The sequence below is a fragment of the Hypanus sabinus genome, chromosome X1 (assembly GCF_030144855.1).
Source record: "Hypanus sabinus isolate sHypSab1 chromosome X1, sHypSab1.hap1, whole genome shotgun sequence".
In the NCBI taxonomy this organism is placed as follows: Eukaryota; Metazoa; Chordata; class Chondrichthyes; order Myliobatiformes; family Dasyatidae; genus Hypanus; species Hypanus sabinus.
Genome location: NC_082738.1, coordinates 24,278,869 through 24,299,216, shown reverse-complemented (window position 1 = coordinate 24,299,216; position 20,348 = coordinate 24,278,869). Strand labels below are relative to the sequence as shown.

The following is a 20,348-nucleotide window of genomic DNA, read 5'->3' as shown; positions in this document are numbered from 1 at the left end:
GCATGTGATCTTTATCATTTGTGAGGTGGGGCAGGGAGCTGTCATGTCTTGGTCCTAGGTTAATATCTTTATATGATTCCCTCTTGTAAATGACTGTTTCTTTATTACAGGGTCCAATGGGTCCCCGTGGTCCTCCCGGACCCTCTGGTAAACCTGGTGATGATGTAAGCATTTGATTTAATTGTCAGATTTTTCATTTGGTTTGGACAGCTCTTCAGGGTTTCGCACAGGAGGACTAACAATGTGATTCCATTTATCCCACAGGGTGAGGCTGGCAAACCCGGAAAACCAGGTGAACGTGGACCCCCAGGGCCACAGGTACAGTGGCATTGAGATCTAAATTTCAAACTGTGCAGATATCACTGCGCTAAACCAGCTCACAGGTGTGTTTGTCCATGTGATAGAAATTCAAGTGAGTCAAGGCTGATCCATTTCTGGAATCTAGGAAGACTGACGTAACCATAGTATCTAACTTGAGCTCTTCAGATTGTGCTAATCCCACTGAAAGTACTGACCCCACAGGTCGAGCTATTTTACTCTTTCCTCTATTATCTAGGCAAACATTTCTTTCCCATTTACTGTCTCCAATGTGTATTTTTCATTCCCAGTTATATCTCTATTTCATATTTCAAAATCTCATTAAAGTCATCTTAGTTACTACATGCCTAGGTATGCTAATAATTTACAAAGCAATATTACAGTACTCATAGTAAGATAGGCCAGTGTTGGGGTGCCATGGTAGCGTAGTGGTTAGCATGACACTATTACAGCTCGGGGTGTCAGGGTTCAGAGTTCAATTCTGGTGTCATCTGTAAGGAGCCCGTATGTCCTTCCCATGAGTGCATGGGTTTCTTCGGGATGCTCTGGCTTCCTGCCACAGTCCAAAGACATACCAGTTAGTAGGTTAATTAGTCATTATCAATTGTCCTGTGATTAGACTGGGATTAAATGTGGTGGGTTGATGGGCTGCTCATTGGCCTGGAGGGGCCTTTTCCATGCTGTGTCTCTAAATAAAAAGCATTCCCATGAGTAGTTATTCAATACCTCCAGTGCATTGTCTACATGAAGGCATTTGCATGTTGTATATACTTAGCACATAACATAGGCAAGAATCTTTTGGCTACTAAACCAGTATACTAAGCACGTCATTCTGTTTAGGTCTTAGTGTTACCAAAGGGCATTATTGGGCCAAACTGCTTCATTTATTAATCATAAATAAAAATAAGTATTGGGAATATTTTGTTCCAAAAGGAATCAATTATTTTATGCTCTGAACATTGGTTTCCTTCTTATTAAAAAACATTACAGTAGGGAATATTAAGTGTCCAAACAAACTGATTTCCATAATGAATAGCTTTAATTTGCTGAACTTCTAACTCACCGTTTACTTTTCTTGTTTATTTTACCAGGGTGCTCGTGGTTTCCCAGGAACTCCAGGTCTTCCAGGAGTCAAAGGTCACAGGGTCAGTAACTCAGTCATCATTGCTAGTTGGGAGATCCGAAAATGTTAAGCATGTAACACGTTAATCTCTTTTTTTTTTTACAAAATCAGTAATCAATTAAGTAAAAACCTATGTTTCAAAGCCAGATATAATACTACCTTTATTCATTAAATAAAAATAATTTTGGCTTATATATGTCATTTTATTATTTTACCCTACAGGGTTACTCAGGTCTCGATGGTGCAAAGGGTGAAACCGGTGCTGTAGGTGCAAAGGTACAAAAAAATACACAGTATTTCATTAAAGTGTAACTTTACTGTCAGATTTGGTATTCTGAAGCTTCTATCTTCTTGAATTCTTCTCTGAGCTAAGATGTTCCACACTCAATAGGCCTGCTGAGAATGAGCCTGTTTGAGACAGAGCTGATTCCAATTTGGGAAAGGCTGGTACAGAAATGTGCCATTTTTGGATAGGGCAGGTCAAATATGGGATGGATCTTACTATATACAAATATGTTTGAATCTAGCCCAGTTTTGTTTATGGAGTAACAAAGTGTTAAAAAAAAATTCTGAGATAGGACAATATGAAATATAAGGTTCAGAAGATGTATCTCTAGTAGTTTAGTGAAACATGAGCCAAACGTCAATTGTGGTAGTTTATGTTTAAACGAAATCAATGCCTTGTCACAAACAGGATTCAAACCTGTGCAGGGAGTCCCCATTGGATTTCAAGTCCAATGCCTTAACCACTCAGCCATCGTGACTGATATTATTCCCAGTCTGGAATAAGTCTATGATGCAATGTTTTATTCCAGGATAGGCTTGTGACTGAACATCCCTTTATGGGATATTTCAGTATTAAATTACATCAGTGTGTTCTGATCTAGTCTGTGTAGGCCCTCTGTCACTTTAGCAGTGGGCACAGTTTTCCACTGCTTGCAGCAAGTGAAGCATGCATCATTGCAACATTCCTCCCAGGTGGACATCCTAAAGGAATTCAGCTTAGAAACTGAGTGTCACCCTTATTTAGTGTACTCAATAGTCAGTCATACCTTTAGCCTGAACACTCAGAGGACTCCAAAAATTCTGAAATTAGGAAAACTTACTTTTTAAACATTGTTGAGGTCATTTTCACCCAGATTCCTGCAATAATGTACAACCTGAACAGTTCCCAACTCCAGCGGACCGAGAATTTTAAGATGCTGTTTGTTATTTGCCACTCAGAATCTTGAGACATGAGTCAGTGCACCAAAGTCTAAACTAACAGACTCCACAGAAATCAGATTTGACTTGTGCATGTAACATCCCCTTCCTTCCCCTCTCCACCAGGAGCTTCACCATGCCCTACCCCAATAACCGGCATAGATCAAGCCTTAGACCATAAGACACAGGAGCAGAATTAGGTCATTCAGCCCATTCCATCATGGCAGATCCCGGATACCACTCAACCCCATACACCTGCCTTCTCACCATATCCTTTGATGCTCTGACCAATCAGGAAACTATCAACTTCCACCTTAAATATACCCACGGACTTGGCCTCACCTCCTCTGTGGCAGAGCATTCCACGGATTTACTACTCTCTGTCTAAAACAAAATTCCTCCTTACCTCTGTCCTAAAGGGTCGCCCCTCAATTTTGAGGCTGTGCCCTCTAGTTCTGGATATCCCCACCATAGGAAATATTCTCTCCACATCCACCTTATCTAGTCCTTTCAACATTCAGTAGGTTTCAATGAGATCCTCACGCATTTTTCTAAATTCCAGTGAGTACAGGCCCAAAGCTGCCAAACACTTCTCATTTATTAGCCCTTTCATTCCTGGAATCAACCTCGTGAACCTCCTCTGGACTCTCTTCAATTACAACACATCCTTTCTGAGATATGGGGCCCAAAACTGTTGACAATTCTCCAAGTCTGGCCTGACTACTGTCTTATAAAGGCTCTGCATTATCTCCTTGCTTTTATATTCTATTCCCTTTGAAATAAATGCCAACGTTTAATTTGTCTTCTTTACCACAGGCTCATCCTGTAACTTAACCTTCTGGGAGTCTTGCATGAGGATTCCTAAGCACCTCTGCACCTCTGATGTTTGAACCTTCACCCCATTTAGATAATAGTCCACACTATTGTTCCTTTTAACAAAATGCATTATCATGGCCCCAAACCATGGTGCCCCGGGTTCATCACTTAAAGAGAGCAGCACGTATATCTGCAGTGCATAGCTGCAATATGTATTGTGAGACACAACAATGATATGTGAAATCAACAGACAATTAAAAACTCTGTAGGCAGATGCAGATTATATAAAGGTCCTAAATGAACTAAATATATAAATATATAGATGGTCCTAAAGTAACCTGAAGGTCACTGGTTCGAGCCTCAGCTGAGGCAGCGTGTTTGTGGCCTTGAGCAAGGCACTTAACAACACATTGCTCTGCGACGACACTGGTGCCAAGCTGCATGTGTTCTAGTGCCCTTCCCTTGGACAACATCGGTGGCGTGGAGAGGGGAAGGCCTGCAGCTTGGGCAGCTGCCGGTCTCCCGTACAACCCTGCCCAGGCCTGCGTCCTGGAAACTCCAGGCGCAGATCCATGGTCTCTCGAGACCGACGGATGCCATCTCCTCCTAAATTGATGCCTTCTTTCTGACTTGCAGCTTGCAAAAAATGAAAGACATGCATTACATATTATTGTTCCAACTTCTGCTTGTTAGACAGAGATTGTTGTGCACATTGATGATGTCATACTAGGATCAGCAGCACTAAGGGAAGTTGTACTTTAAAGTGCCCAGCCCAGATTCCCACTGGATATAAGTTCTAGCACAACTATTCATAAAAACATTCATAAAATGACTTTTAAACACATAAAAGGAAAACTATGTACTTCAATTTAAATGATCACAGACCTAAGTGCTTCAGAGTCATGAATTAATGGTAATACACAAAAATCAAGCTCAGTCCTTTCATAAATGTCACCCTTTTAATCTGCAGTACAGAACCAAAGGTATTGTGCAGACTGGAAAAAGTAATTGCTTTCAGATTAATTAAGTATACTAGTCTGAAAAATCTCTGTCCCTGAAGCTAATTATGCTTTATGAACTAACATAAATTATAAAACACTTGAGATGGGCTTTCCAAGGTTGTTGGAGCCATATCGTGAGTGAAGTTGGTGCATCTTGAGTGGCAAAAAGGGTGGTGCTCCAGAACAAGTAAGGAGAGAAGTGGATCATAACTAGTTTCATTTTGAAGAGTTAGTTCAAGTGTGAGGTATAGTGGGTTGGATTTATCTATCTTGAGAATCATATTGGGATGAAAGTCGAAATCGTAAATTAATTAGTGCCAATTGTGTGCTTAATGTCAGGCAACCTTCCTGTAATAATGGGATCAACATTTTTGAATGATGCTTAATATTCTGTTTTTAGCTGCATTATTACCATTAATCATTCTGAAATTAATAACTTTTCTCCATACAGGGTGAAGCTGGTGCTCCAGGGGAGAACGGATCTCCTGGTCCCATGGTAAGTGTCTGTTTTCCTTTTAACCGCGGGAATATTTTTATTATATAAAACCATAAGGCAACTAATTTTGAACTTCTTGCATGATTTATTGTGATAACTCCAAATGCTAATTTTTATTTTATAAAAATGTCATAATTTGCATCAACATTAAAACAGCATCACTTACTTTACTAGCAGGAAATTTTTACTGTAGAGCTCAAAGAAGATGCTTTCTTTTCTTGACAGGGTCCACGTGGTCTACCTGGTGAGAGAGGTCGTCCTGGGGCACCTGGTTCAGCTGTAAGTACAACTACTTGAGTATAAATACTGGACCATAAAGTCCAATTCACACAGTGTGCATGCAACTTACATCAATCAGTACATGTCACAAATTTCATAGGTTTAAATCTGTCCAAACATATTGCCCTGTTTTGAAACCATAGTTAACCCAAGAAGGAGAAGAAACAAGGAAGCAGAACTAAGGGTATATATAGAACAGGGTAAGAGAAGAAGGTCAACTGAGGAAGGGCCGGTTAAATGGGAATAAGAGGAGAGCTGTTTCAAAAAGCCAGCTCTAGCATGTTAGGTTAAATTGTGTGAAATTTGGTAGTTACAAGTTAACGTAATAAACACAGGAATTATCTCCATTTCTTTTACAGTTGATAGAAATGATTGCTACTTCTATTTCATACTTAATCAAATCTTTTAAATTTTACAACTATTTTGGACTTTAAGGTAATTCACCAATGTGCTCTTGCATCAAAACTGATCTGTGATGTTGACCCTACCTTTTGTTTCACAGGGGGCACGTGGCAATGATGGTCTGCCTGGTCCAGCTGGTCCTCCCGTGAGTATCTTAGATATGGATATAGGAACATGATAATAAGATCATGAACTGATGTGACTTTAACCTTGACTCCGCATTCTTTTGTAACATGGTAACCTTTCATTCATTTACTTAATAAAAATCGATCCACCCCTCCTCAGAAAAAGAATCAAACACTCTGCATCCACCACCCTTTAAGAGAGTTCCAAAGATTCATGACGTTCTGAAAGACAAAAAAATGCCTAATTTCTGGTTTAAACTGGTGGTCATTTATTTGTACACAGTGACCCCTAGTTCCAGATTCTCACAACAAGAGGAAACATCCTCTTTGTTACCTACCCTATCAAGATCCTTCAGGGGTGACCCCCTTTAGTTTCCTGAACTCCAATAGATACATGTCCAGTATCTACTACAGTCAACAATTTAACCAAGTACAAATACTGTTTTGTACTGTTTACTAAAATTATTATCTAGACCAATTTTACCAACTTTCTTTCATAAAGGTGGAACTTTGTATTGTTAGTATCAAATTATTTGTTCAATTGTTAAGCTTCAGTCATGACAATACAATATGTAATAGAAGCTTTAGTCAACTCAAACAATAAAATATAGCACTCCAGAAATGAATAGGTTAAAAAATGAAGAATGTTAAATTAGCTCTCCCCTCTCCATCAGCCTGCCCCCAACTCCAGTTTCTCTAAATTGGAGCATTCAAATCCAATAGCGTCCAGTTACCTTTGGATCACTAAAGATAAGAAGTAATTATTTTCGTGTTGTTTCTTACTATTGCTAATTCTATTCAGACGATATATTTTTGTCTCTGTTTTGTAATTGATTCCCATGTCTTTTCCCTTCAGGGTCCAGTAGGTCCTGCTGGTTCTCCCGGTTTCCCAGGTGCTCCAGGATCTAAGGTGAGTGGAGGCAGCAGGAGATAATCGCTCAGCCTATTAATTACTGCTGACACCCTATTAATTACTGCTGACAGACAGCAGCACTCTGTGAGACATTCCTCTGTGAGAGTTAGTCTGAATACTAAAATTTGTCGGGGCCCCTTCTTTCCCTGCACCAGCCCTCTGTTTTATGGTTCAGAACAGAGAAAGAATGAGGGAGGGAGGGAGGGAGGGGGAGAGAGAGAGAGACAGACAGACAGAAAAAGAGAGAGAAAGAGAGAGACTTGGCAGGATAAGCAAAGGGCAGGAATTCCAGGTTCCGTGAGCCACAAGCTGATTAAATAAAGCAAGCCTTTGAGCTGGGGAGTCAATAAGAGCTGCACAGAAAGAATTTGAGGCCACAGGCAACATTGTTTCTCCAGTTTGTGACACTCAAGGGACGGTAAGGCATGAGGTAGGAGATTTACTTAGATCCACCTGCAGGATAGGCATTTGGAATACTTGACTGGGCCTGGACTTAAAGGTTTTAAATCCCTATGCTGTTTGAAAGACTTTAAAGAAGCTGTTACACTGAAATGCTGATCAAACACTCAAGCCTGAAACAAGATGGTATTTTTCCATCAGATAACTTATCCATTATCTTTTAACCTGGGCCAGTGAGCAAGGTTATATACATACAGAAATGGCCTATTTTGCTTAACTTGAACAAAATCCCTGCCTTGCCTTTTTCTCTGTCTTGTCTGTAGATAACATCATGTCTTAAAATGTATCATGCTAAAATAGCAGCTATTTAAAATGCTCTTAGAAATATTCCTCACAAAATTATCTAGTTAGATAAAATTTTTGGTGCTGTGTGCAAGGAACTTGGGTAAAACTCAAAACAAAGCTCCAGCAAAAATAAGATGCATTTGACATTTGAGGCACAAGTGAGCATACATTGTCAAAAGACAAGTGAGTTGATTTGTAGCACAGAAAGTTCAACCAGTTTTATAGGTACCTGGGCATATTGAGAGAGAGAATGGAAGCAAGTAATAAAAGTCAGGGAAAGCACAATAGATTTAAATAGACAAAAGAGATATAATCCTGTGCCATTCCACTTACACCAAATGCCCCTCCTTCCACTCATCCTGACACAGTAAAGTTAAGAAAACTGTATTAAAATACACATTGTGAGATGTCTCATCATTCACTTCATACTGTTGAGATAAAACAAGCTTATGTAGCGGGGAATGTTATTAAAAGCAAGGAAAAGTGAAGAGAATGTCTCATTGTATAATATGCATTTAAACCTTTGTCCCATTGTTTCAACACAAAGATAATTACAAATAATAGTTCCATTATGTTGTTCCAATTTTGCTGACAAAATGAGGTAGCTAGATAGTGTTAATGACCTTGCAGTCAGCTATCACTCTCCTACAATTCAAAACATGCAAATGCACATTGCTAAGGAGTCAGCTATGGCGGTGCACTTTGCATTTAGTATCCACAAAGCCACGAGATGCAGGTTGTGTTGCTGCTTTAGAATATCTTTGTTCCCTATCACAAACTATTCTATATCCATCCTGACTCCCTATTCTCATTGTTATCTGTCTGAAACTGAATTAGACTCAACCTTGCTGACAAGTTTGACCTCAAGGTGATCTTTGGATCTTGTATCAGCACAATCACTGGAAAAAAAATGCTTATTTCCACCCTGAGACGTCATCTGGTCTGTCCCACCTCAGCACACCTTCACCTGAAACACACCCCAAGCTTTATGAGTTCTTGACCCAATGCACTCATGACCACACTTCTTTGTTCTATCCTTTAACAAGTTAGGTTAGCCAAAACTCTACTGGCCTGAATCCTAATTTGTTCAAAGTACTGTTCACCCATCATTCCAGTGATTGTGTCTTAAATTCAGCATTTGTATTGCTCTAGTGTTAGATTTGATATCAACATTAACCAACCACCCACTTGATTTGATTCAATGTTCCTGAACACCCAGCTGATTGTTCTTTGAACGACTGCTGTGTTCACACTTCATGTGGGTGTTTATGAAGCTTGACAGATGCATTGTTGCTTTGTAAAGTTACCAGTGAGAATACTATAATTACACAGTGTATAGTTTAGATGATGTAACCAAACAACATTGCCTTTAATACGCTGCAAAGAGGCATTAACTACCATCAATAAAAACTATTTGAGCATTTAAATTATGAAGAAAGGTTAGGCAAGTTTGAATAATTTTCTTTAGGAAAGAGAAGACTTTAAAATGATCTAATCAAAGGATTCAAAGTTACAAAAATAAATCGATAACCCTTTTCGAGGGAAGAACCATGGGACTGGATTGGAAGGCTTATGGGTGAAACTGAAAAACGAAAAATAATACATCCCTCTAGTATTTAATGGTCCTTTCCTGCTCCTTAAAATTGTTCTTAATATTTTCCCATTAATATGTTCTGCTTTATGTATTTATTTAGCAAGTTCTGTAAATCCTTTGTCTGCCGTATATGTCCTTATAATGTCTTAAATTTCTGAGAATGCAGTTTTTTTAGCATTTCCTTAAAATGCTTGCATTGAGAGTTTACCAATGGTCATGATCTTTTATTAATTTTCATCAGAACCTTTTCCCAGATTACTGGATATACTTCATAGTCATACTACTGAGCTCAGCCATACCCAAACTGATGATCTTTTCTATTTTAATATGAATGAGTACACGGTCCATATCAAAACTGCTTGGAAAAGCTACACCAAAATACTTGGCACACTTCATATAGAACAACACATAGCCATGCTTAGAACTGGAGGTATTCCAGAACCCAATCTACTGGCACTGCCTCATCCAAATCACTCGATGTACTGTATGCCAATTCCACTGGGAACAGCTTAACCCAAAATATTGGGCACATTGCATACAAGCACAACTGAACATTATGATACATAAGTCACTGGCAGTATCCAAAACCATGGGATACAACTATATCTGCATTTTTGGACATGTCCCACACCAGCACCTCTGGAAAAGCAACTTGAATTCTGGACATTCAGAAACAAGTTCAGAACTCACTTCAATTTAAATGCAAGTAATACTTTAAAATTCACAATTTAATAGAAAAAGCAAATAACTAACCTCAAAACTACCAGATTGTTGGAAAAATCAATTTGGTTTACTTGTGCCTTTCAGAGGAGGAAATCTGCTATCTTTACCCCATCTAACCCCTCTGCGTTCCCAGACTTATGAATCTGGTTGACTCTTTGCTGCCTTTTCAGATTCAGAGGAAAGTAATGATGGACGATATTGGCAGCCCTGCTAACAAAGTCCCCTTTCTATGAATGAATAAATAACATAGATTATTATCCTCAACCATGACTTACAACTTATGGTGATGCAGACATGACTTTTGTTCCTATCACTAGGTGTGGCGTTTATCTATGGAACTACTCATGTTCTAATGCATAATTTATTATGAGATTGGTCTTATCAATGTCCAATAATTTAACATGGGAGTGGCTTCTTATTATTAACCAAGGTCTAGGGATTGGCAAGAGTGAGTCAAACGTTCATTGGTAATTGAGAATTATTATGATTTGATATATAATATTTCCATTGCTCAAAATATGGACCATTATGACCTTAACAGGTGTTCTCCATAACTAGGTACATCAATTTGCAGCTTCCCCATTACCTAAACCTTTCTTCATAAGCACCATGGAGATAAATATTTATTCTTTCCAATGGCAAATTTGACACGGAGGAGCACAATTCAGCATTACCTTAACACTAATTGTATTTGTCATAATTTTGGATTATGGCAGAGAAAGTCATAATATCTTTTAAGATTCCTGCATATTGAACTAAAGCCTGTTTTCTTTTTATTCCTACAGGGGGAAGCTGGCCCAACTGGTGCTCGAGGCCCTGAGGGTGCCCAGGGCTCAAGAGGAGAGTCAGGAAGCCCCGGATCCCCAGGTCCCGCTGGAGCTCCTGTAAGTTACAAACGGATTATCCTGGGTATAGTTTATCATTTTTGTTACCAAATGTAGGAATATAGTACCACAATTCTTTGTAGAAGTTGTCAATCATAAATTAAGTAGCAAACAGCCTGTCTCTATTTGTTAAATGCCTTCAGGCTACTTGGCCATTGCAAAATATCAGACTTAAGTTGATTCTATCCTCACTGTAGTTAGCTAGATTTTTTTTCCACTCTAACTCACAGAGAACGAGTTCAATTTAAGTAATTTACTTTCCTGGGCAAATCTGTACTTCCAAATATATCTGTAGAGTTCTTAGAAACATAGAAAACCTATAGCACAATACAGGCCCATGGCCCACAAAGCTGTGCCAAACATGTCCCTCCTTTAGAACTACCTAGACTTTACTTATTTTTCTAAGCTCCATTTAGCCATCCAGGAGTCTCTTAAAAGACCCTATCATATCTGCCTCCACCGCTGCTGCCGGCAGCCCATTCCACGCGCTCACCACCCTCTGAGTAAAAAACTTACCCCTGACATCTCTGCACCTACTCCCCAGCACCTTAAAACTACGTCCTCTCGTTCTAGCCATTTCAGCCCTGGGGAAAAGCTTCTGACTATCCGCACAATCAATGCCTCTCAATTCTTATCCTTAATATTGTACTCTACAGAATCCTAACTACTAATGTGCAACAGCCTGGTCTTCAAGAAAGTACAGTAACCTCCTGCAACCATTATACAACATTGTTATGGAAATATGCCCTCACTTTTTCTCGTGCTGTTTAATATTGCTGAGTTACAGTGATTTGTATCTCTTGTTTTATAGGGCAATCCTGGTACTGATGGTATTCCTGGAGCGAAAGGTTCAGCTGTAAGTATGGCTCGAATATCTTCTCACTTCTGCTAATTTTTAAACATAAAATAAATCCAAATTCCTAAGGATCAAAGTAGATTTGAATTTGCTCATCTAGCAATGATTTAACCCAAGCTGATTTTAAAGTCTCTGGATAATTCTAGGTTTGTGATACACCTAGTAAGGCAAAACACTTTTAGTTCATGATATGTGTTCTGCAAACCAAATATTGATCTTTTGATCATTGCTTTCCAGTGCATTCTTCTAAGTCTTAGGTGCAAAATGAGAATAATGCCATTGCATAAAATGATATCAGGAGTAAACATTGCAGAGCAGCCACTTCGCTTTTACCTGTGCAAAGTACTTTACATGCACATTTTCAAGATCTGGCCATTTTGGCATTTACTTAATGAGAAATTCTCCCTGATTAAGTAATAACCAAATCCAATCAATTGATTCAGAAAAGTGGAATTTGCACACATTTTATGAAAATTGGTGCATATCATTCTAATTTTAACATAGAAAACATAGAAACTTAGAAATCTACAGCACATTACAGACCCTTCGGCACATAATGTTGTGCCGACCATGTAACCTACTCTAGAAACTGCCTAGAATTTCCTTATTGCATAGCCCTCTATTTTTCTAAGCTCCATGTACCTATCAAAGAGTCTCTTAAAAGATCTGCCTCTACCACCTTCTCTGGCAGTGAATTCCACGCACCCACCATTCTCTGTGTGAAAAATTTTATCATGATATAACTATCATATCTTTTCCTGCTCTGAACTCAGCACTGCTCTTAGTTTTAACGCCTTTATATATCCTTATTAAAGCCAAATTCTGCCATCATACATCTGTTTGCTCATCATCTTAAATTAAATGAGCATGATCACGGATATCAAGCCTGCACTTATTACCTATTTGTTAAATGTTGGTGCTGACAAGGCCTTGTATCTTCTTACTAGTGCACCATCAACCACTTCATGTTAACTTCTCTTGTTTTATTCTCAAAGGGTGCTCCTGGTATTGCTGGCGCTCCTGGGTTCCCTGGTCCACGTGGACCTCCAGGCCCACAGGGTGCTACAGGCCCACTTGGTCCTAAAGGTCAACAAGTAAGCAAATATATTTGATTTTCCTTGACTTCTTTTGGAATCGTCATGAAATGAAACAAAATGTGTAGTTTCAAACTGATTTAACCTAGAGTGAGAGCTAGAGCACGTTCCCAACTGGAATCTTTTGGAGAGCAAACACGAGGAAATCTGCAGATGCTGGAAATTCAAGCAACGCACACAAAATGCTGGTGGAACACAGCAGGCCAGGCAGCATCTATAGGGAGAAGCACTGTCGACGTTTCGGGCTGAGTTGGAATCTTTTGAGCTTTCTTCGCTTTCAGTGGAGTTTTTCTGTGCTACTCTGATCATTATCAACAAATAGCATTAAATTCAACCAAGATGTATAATGTTAATTAAACATACTGCATCACAATATGTTAAATGTCACCACTACAATTAAACTATGTGATATGACTTAAATGCTAAATTAGACATTTTTAAACTACACCATATTTCATTTTGCTAACCCATGTTGAAATTACATACTGAAAAATGATATAAAATATAACAAACTGCATTATTAGAAAACTCCCCCAAACTTTATATCTTCTCTATAGAATGGTAACACACATGCTAAACTTTCATGAAATTACCCATTGTTATACTACACTGAACTTCATAATGCTAAACTGTACCAAATTATACCACATCAAAATTGGGCCAAGTATCCTATTACTGTCAAACTTCACTACACAATGATCATTCCAATGTAGAATCTTTGACCAGAAATGTGATCTCTCTTTCACTTTCTACAGATGCTGCCCTATAACCGTGTTTCCTCCATTTTCTGTTTTTATTTCAGATTTCCAGCATCTGCAGGTTTTTTTTTTGGATTTCTGTCCACTACCCAATGCTTTACTAAACTTCACATTGTCAACCTCTACCTTTCACAAGGGTCACTAACAGTATGTTATTATGGAGGGGGAGAAAAAAGCAAGAGATTTGCTTTTGTAGTACTTTACAGCATGAAGCACCTGGTCTCTATCACATTATTATTGTCAGTTTCCAAATAGAGGCCAAGCACTTCCCTACAGGAAGAGAAGGTAGAATTGGTAAATATTTCTATTTTAAGGGCCATTTTGATCACTGTAGAGAAGCTGGAATAATTTTGCATTTTCCTGCCTGCCTTTGCCATAGAATGAGAAAGAGTGTTATCACTGTCCTTTTGGCATATAATGTCACAAGATCACATATAAACCAAATAATTGTGCTGGTGCGCAATGCATTTATATATTATTTTTTTTATTTTTTGTTAAATTACTATTCCACCAGAATCAGACCTTTAACTACCAACAAAGTTCTATGAACCTCTGAATGTTGCCCTCAAGTTTAACAAGTTTGGAAGAGTTGAATAGGAATACTTCTTCTGAGTTTTTCCAATTTAAGTGGATCATGTGGAAATTTCTCACAGCTGGCATTGCACTGAATTGAAAAATACCTCTAAGGGGATCCTTTGCCAAGGGCCAGGTCTTCAATATGATTAGCAAGTCTATCAAAGGCCACTAATCTAATCTACACCAATTTGATATCTTGCTGCTACATGAGTGCTTCCATGCTCCAAGTTTTAACCCTGCTATTGTCTTGTCTGATAGGGTGAACCCGGAGCTCCAGGATTTAAGGGAGAAACAGGTCCAAAAGGAGAGATTGTAAGTATTTAAAATGATTTTTGTTTTATAGTTCTGTTTTCAAAAGAAGAGGTACCCCTTATTAGTTCAAATCATATATACAAACAAAAATAAGTAATTTAGAGAAGTTGGGTGGAATTTTGGAGCACAAGTAAAGACCTTTTGCAGTGAGTAATCAAGGGAAAGAATTAGTATAGACATTAAATTAGACTGAAATGATTAGCAAATATATTCTTAAAAGGAGATGATATATTGAGAAGATTAGATGGTGTGGAAGAATAAATAAGGCAGGGGTTGATAGATTCTTGATTGGTCAAGGCATGAAGTGATACAGGGGAAGGCAAGAGATTAGAGCTGAGAGGAAAATGGATCAGCCATGATGAAATGGCAGAGCAGACTACATGGACCAAATAGCCTAATCTGCACCCATCTCTTATGGTCTTATGATCCTGGCCTTGCCCAGTTCCTTATCAAATCAGCAGCTCATGATAGGAAGCATACAGTAATATCTCATTAAAAGTTTCAACTTATCTATTAGGTCTCCTCTTTTGAACAATTGTTGTACAATTGAAATATATTTTGCATAAATAGAGCATGCTCACTCTGTGATTGCATCTGATATTCCTTTTCTGTTGTTTCTGTAGGGCCCTGTTGGGCCTCAAGGAGCTCCTGGACCTGCTGGTGAAGAAGGCAAGAGAGGCCCTCGTGGTGAACCTGGTGCTGCTGGTCCAAATGGTCCCCCTGGCGAGAGAGTGAGTTTCCCAAACTTAAACTTACACTGACAATATGCAGCACAATAGATATCTCAACCATCAGTTCTGTACTCTATCCATTATAATCAAAGATAAAAGCAATCAATACTTACACAAGGCTGTGTATTACTCTAATTATAATAAGCGGAACCCATTTTATTAAGTGATTTGTTCCTTACTTTGATCATATAAGCTGTACAGGTTTATATTGAAACAGAAATGCTTAAGCAATAGTTGCAGGAGTAGACCATATTGCTCCTCGCTTTATAGTTCAAGAATCTCAGCCTGGAGTATGCCTAATAGATCAAATTATGCTTACCTGCAGCACTGCTGACTGTTAGAAATTTGCCCTCCATTGTGTCTCGTACTTCTGCATTTTGAACTGTGGAAGTGCTGGTTTACCTGACCTGTTCTGCTACTGGACCTACCATCAAGCTGCATAGAGGATACGAATGCCACTTGCATCGACTCCTCTGCATAATGCCTAAGGCATGAAAACAGCAACTCTATTCATTTGAATAGTGTTAAGCCTGTTCAAAGATATGAACTTCTGAATTATTTTACTTTATTTACTTTTAATGTTGGAATGGAATTGACTTTATTACTTACATCCTACATATACACGAGGAGTAAAAGTCTTAATCTCTGTCTAAATGTGCAATGTGCAATTTATAGTAATTTGTAATAAATAGCATGTACAACAGTACAGTCAATATAACATAGAAATACAATTGTATCAGCATTAATTAATCAGTCTGATGGCCTGGTGGAAGAAGCTGTCCCGGAGCCTATGGATCTTGGCTTTTATGCTGCGGTACCATTTCCTGAATGGTAACGGCCGGAACAATTTCTGGTTGGGGTGACTCATATCTCCAATGATCCTTCAGGTCCTTTTTACACACCTATCTTTGTAAATCTCCTGAATAGTGGGAAGTTCACATCTACGCTGAACACACTACTCTCTGCTGAGTCCTGTGATTGAGGGAAGTACAGTTCCCATTGCAGCTAGTCAGGATGCTCTCAATTGTGCCTCTGTAGAAAGTTCTTAGGATTTGGGGGCCCATACCAAACTTCCTCAACTGTCTGAGGTGAAAGAGGCGCTGTTGTGCCTTTTTCATCTCACAGCCGGTATGTACAGACCATGTGAGATCCTCGGTGATGTTTATGCTGAGGAACTTAAAGCTGTTCACCCGCTCAACCCCAGATCCATTGATGTCAGTAGGGGTTAGCCTGTCTCCATTCCTCCTGTAATCCACAACCAGCTCCTTTGTTTTTGCAACGTTGAGGGAGAGGTTGTTTTCTTGACACCACTGTGTCAAGGTGATGACTTCTTCTCTGTAGGCTGCCTCATTATTATTTGAGATTAGGCCAATCAATGTAGTGTCTTCAGCAAATTTAATTAGCAGACTGGAGCTGTGGGTGGCAACACAGTCATGGGTACACAGAGAGTAAAGGAAGGGGCTTAGTACACAGCCCTGAGGGCACCTGTGTTGAGGGGCAGAGGTGAGGGAGCCCATTCTTACTACCTGCCAGCAATCTGACAGGAAGTCCAGGATCCAGCTACACAAGGCAAGGTGAAGGTCAAGGTTTCTGAGCTTCTTGTTGAGCCCAGAGGGAATTATGGTGTTGAATGCTGAACTGTAGTCCAAGGACAGCATTCTCACATAAGCATCCTTCTTTTCCAGGTGTGTAAGGACGGGGTGTGGAGCTGTGGCTATTGCGTCTTCTGTCGATTGGTTGTGTCAGTAGGTGAATTGTAGGGGTCTAGTGTGGGGGTAGCGTGCTGCAGATGTAGTCCTTGACCAGCCTCTCAAAGCATTTGCTTATTATCGAGGTGAGTGTGACAGGACGCCAGTTGTTCAGACATGTTACCTTGGTCTTTTCCGGTACAGGGACAATGGTGGATGTTTTGAAGCAAGAGGGCACTCTACACTGGGAGAGAGAGAGAGTAAAAATGTCTGTAAACACACCTGCCAGTTGTGCCGTGCACCCACCCTGGGATGCTGCCTGGTCCCACAGCCTTGCGACCTGCGTACTTCAGCCTCGGAGATGACCAAGGTGCAGGTCTCTTCGGCAACTCTCCTCAGGGGCTCAGTGTTAGTAACAATGAATCGAGTGTAAAAAAAGATTTAGCTCATCTGCGAGAGAGGCAGCGATGTAGGAAACTCCACTGCGTTTAGCTTTGAAGTCTGCGATGGTGTGCAGACCTTGCCTTAAGCTGCGTGTATTGTTGGTGGAGAGCTGAGTCTGAATCTTGTCCCTGTATTGTTGTTTCACTACCTTGATGACTTTATGCAGATCTTAGCTACATTTCTTGAGTTCCTGTTGGTCACTGGCAACGTAAGTTCTGTGTCGCGTGGTAAATGCTGCTCGCATGGAACTGTTGATCCAGGGTTTCTGGTTTGGATCGACCCTGATCGATTTCTGGGGGACAACATCCTCAATGCACTTCTGGATGAAACTCGTGACCCCATCCATGAACTCGGAGACATACTCATCATGGAAGACGTTCCAGTTGACGTCATCAAAGCTGTCCTGTAGCATGGAGGCGGATTTGTCAGTCCAACAGTGGGCAGTTTTAACGATGGCCACCTCTTGTTTTAGCTTCTGCCTGCACATCGGCAGCAGCAAGATGGAGGAGCAGCAAGTACAATGAAATATTAAAATTGTATTTTAGTATTTCATTGCACTTTTTTAATTAGTTAAATCTCATTATCAGAGATACTTAAAATTTGTTGCAAAGCTGTTGACAGCAGTGACCTTTTAAAGATCACATGGAAGTTCCAGGGATGGATGTGTTGCCCAAGGCCTTTTCATCGATGGAGCCCTTATTGCTTCACAGGGCACATCACAGGTTTGGAAAGTCAGCTTCTTTGTCCCTCAACATCTGCAAAAATAACGGTGTGCAGATATTGAATGATATTCAGCATCCATAGTTCTCTTAACAGAGATTTTCAAAAATTCACAATGCTCAAGGAGAAAGAGATTCCTTCTCATCTTTGTCTTAAATGGAAGACCCCCTAATCCTGACACTAGACTGCAAGGGAAAACATATTTAAGGCACCTACACTGTCAGACTTCCTGAGAATGTTACATATTTCAGTGAGATCACTGATGAATAAGATTAATGAAAAGACTAATTTTATTGGTACTGTGATGAGATCTTAATATACTCTTTAATTCTTTTGTTTCCATTGTTAGGGTGCTCCTGGTAACCGTGGTTTCCCAGGTCAGGATGGTCTTGCCGGTCCAAAGGTAGGTAAAATGTTCCATTGTTTAAGGTCAGCTACTTGCCTGTAAAATTAAAAGAACACAAATAATTATTTAATTACTTAATTATTATGCACATAAGATTCAGTACATCATGACCCAAAATTGGTTCTTTGAAGTGGAAGGTTCTTGGGCAACCAAAATCCACCACCCCTCACAAAATTCAATCTCTAACTTGAACTGATTTTCAGTTCCTTTAAAATTACATTTTACAGTAATGTAATGAGAATATTATATAGCCAGCGTCATATTCTGCAAATTGATCTTACCTTGAATCTTGCCTTTTTCAAGAGATGAATGGAATTGCTACAGGGGCAGGAGCAGTAATCTTCACTGAAAAATTCCTGTGTAAATTCCAAATGATAATTACTAACTGATGTTAAATATTAGTTTTTCTTTGAATGTAAAATCGGCTCGAAGGACCGTGCCAAAGGGGAGGGCACTATTGTGACTGAAAAAATTGGAAAGACATCAGGGTGTATGGAGACGTAATGGTCAGGTGATGCAATATCCCGGAAGGATATTGAAGAAAGCTCCAGAGAGTCAGCGTCAGAAGTGGGTGAAGATGAAGTAGGGAGCAAGCAGTTTGAAGCTCTGCTTGATAGGAGTCTTGGACACATTGCAATTCAACTTGTTTCAACTTAGTAGGGATACGAAACAAAGACTTACATTTATGCAGCAATTTTCATAACTTAAGGACCAATGACCAAAGTGCTTTACAGCCATTGAAGTACTTTTGAAGTGCAGTAATTTGTGGAACAGGATCTAAGGACAATTTGTAGGGCAATGCATTTGGAGCTGAGGAGGATAAAAGATAATCAATGTCTTTCGAAGTCACAGGAGATACTGGGATCTGGAATAAAACAGCTAACTTCTGAAGGAACTCAGCATGTCAAGCAGTAACTAGAGGCAGAAAGATAATTGACATTTTTTGGTTGAGACACCACATCAGGACTCAAAGGCTTTTGTTCAGAGCAGCAATAATAATTTTGAGCAAGGGAATAAAGTTTATAACATGGAAAGGAAGAAGAATTTCCCAAATATGGAAGCAGTGGCTTTGGACTAACCAAGTGATGCACCATCAATAACTCGCACTGAGACGTAAGGCAAGATATCAGCTTTTATTGACTGGAAGAAGGAACCAGGAGTGAGTGTCTATCATACAATGTCCTGGAGACTGAGGCCGAGCGTCAGGCCTCAGACCTCCTTTATACAGGGCCTGTGGGAGGAGCCACAGGAGCAGTCAGCAGGGGCGTGTCCCGACAGGCACATAGTTCACCACACCAAGGCACCGAGGTGCCTTGACTAACCAAGGTGATTAAAAATGGCTATGTTCCAAATAGGCTTGATAATGCTTTTTTTAAAAAAAAATGAACTAAACTTTATTTTGCTTCCAATTGCAGGGTGCCCCTGGTGAGCGTGGTGCTCCCGGTGTTTCTGGGCCTAAAGGTGCTAATGGAGATCCTGGCCGCCCAGGTGAATCTGGTCTTCCGGGTGCAAGAGTAAGCAGGAATTTTACAGAAGCAAACTTTCATACTTAAAATTTACACAAGATGTTCTTAATAACCGCTTAGTAGAGAATATTTTGAGGGAACATTTGCCAATTAGATGCACAACACAATATTTTATTTCTTACCTTTGTTAATTTCTTCAAAGCTTCTTTTTAAACATACTCCTTCACCATTCAAAGTATGAGCTTCACAATCATGAGATAACTATTTCAGAAACTGAGTGGAACACTAGATTTCTCTCACCTCTGGGACTAAGGTACATTTTTGGAATAGGGTGTGGTGTTGAAACTGGGTCCTTGAATTCACTATCAGTACTCAGTGTTCCTGAACTTGGTAAATAATTGATAAAACTACCTATGCTCAACCTGTGGAGCATTTTGAGCCCTGAGTGAGATAGTCCTCTTCATATGCATTGTGCATTCAGATTTTTTTTCCCTATTATCCTTAGTTTTGGTAAACATTTACAATACCAGCCAATTCTTGCTGCCCATGTGCCAAGCTTGCTTTAAAAGGAAACACCATTCTATATGAGGGAAGAACTTGCATTGCTCCGACAGCTTTCACACCATGATCCAAAGTATCATTGGACACTGGACAGCAAAAGAGGGTACTGAATTCC

At 39.6% G+C, this 20,348-nt stretch overlaps 1 protein-coding gene across 3 annotated transcripts in view; it reads left to right on the top strand.

Moving 5' to 3' along the window:
• Nucleotides 1–20,348, top strand: part of LOC132384708 (collagen alpha-1(II) chain) — a 97,330-nt gene that overhangs the window by 29,606 nt on the left and 47,376 nt on the right. For all 3 annotated transcript variants that reach the window (XM_059956082.1, XM_059956081.1, XM_059956080.1), the window contains 15 exons: nucleotides 111–164; nucleotides 265–318; nucleotides 1,410–1,463; nucleotides 1,664–1,717; nucleotides 4,913–4,957; nucleotides 5,183–5,236; nucleotides 5,739–5,783; nucleotides 6,620–6,673; nucleotides 10,523–10,621; nucleotides 11,433–11,477; nucleotides 12,473–12,571; nucleotides 14,164–14,217; nucleotides 14,841–14,948; nucleotides 18,150–18,203; nucleotides 19,622–19,720. In XM_059956082.1, coding sequence (XP_059812065.1) covers nucleotides 111–164; nucleotides 265–318; nucleotides 1,410–1,463; nucleotides 1,664–1,717; nucleotides 4,913–4,957; nucleotides 5,183–5,236; nucleotides 5,739–5,783; nucleotides 6,620–6,673; nucleotides 10,523–10,621; nucleotides 11,433–11,477; nucleotides 12,473–12,571; nucleotides 14,164–14,217; nucleotides 14,841–14,948; nucleotides 18,150–18,203; nucleotides 19,622–19,720 — 972 coding nt within the window. The remainder of the gene's footprint in view (nucleotides 1–110; nucleotides 165–264; nucleotides 319–1,409; nucleotides 1,464–1,663; nucleotides 1,718–4,912; nucleotides 4,958–5,182; nucleotides 5,237–5,738; nucleotides 5,784–6,619; nucleotides 6,674–10,522; nucleotides 10,622–11,432; nucleotides 11,478–12,472; nucleotides 12,572–14,163; nucleotides 14,218–14,840; nucleotides 14,949–18,149; nucleotides 18,204–19,621; nucleotides 19,721–20,348) is intronic.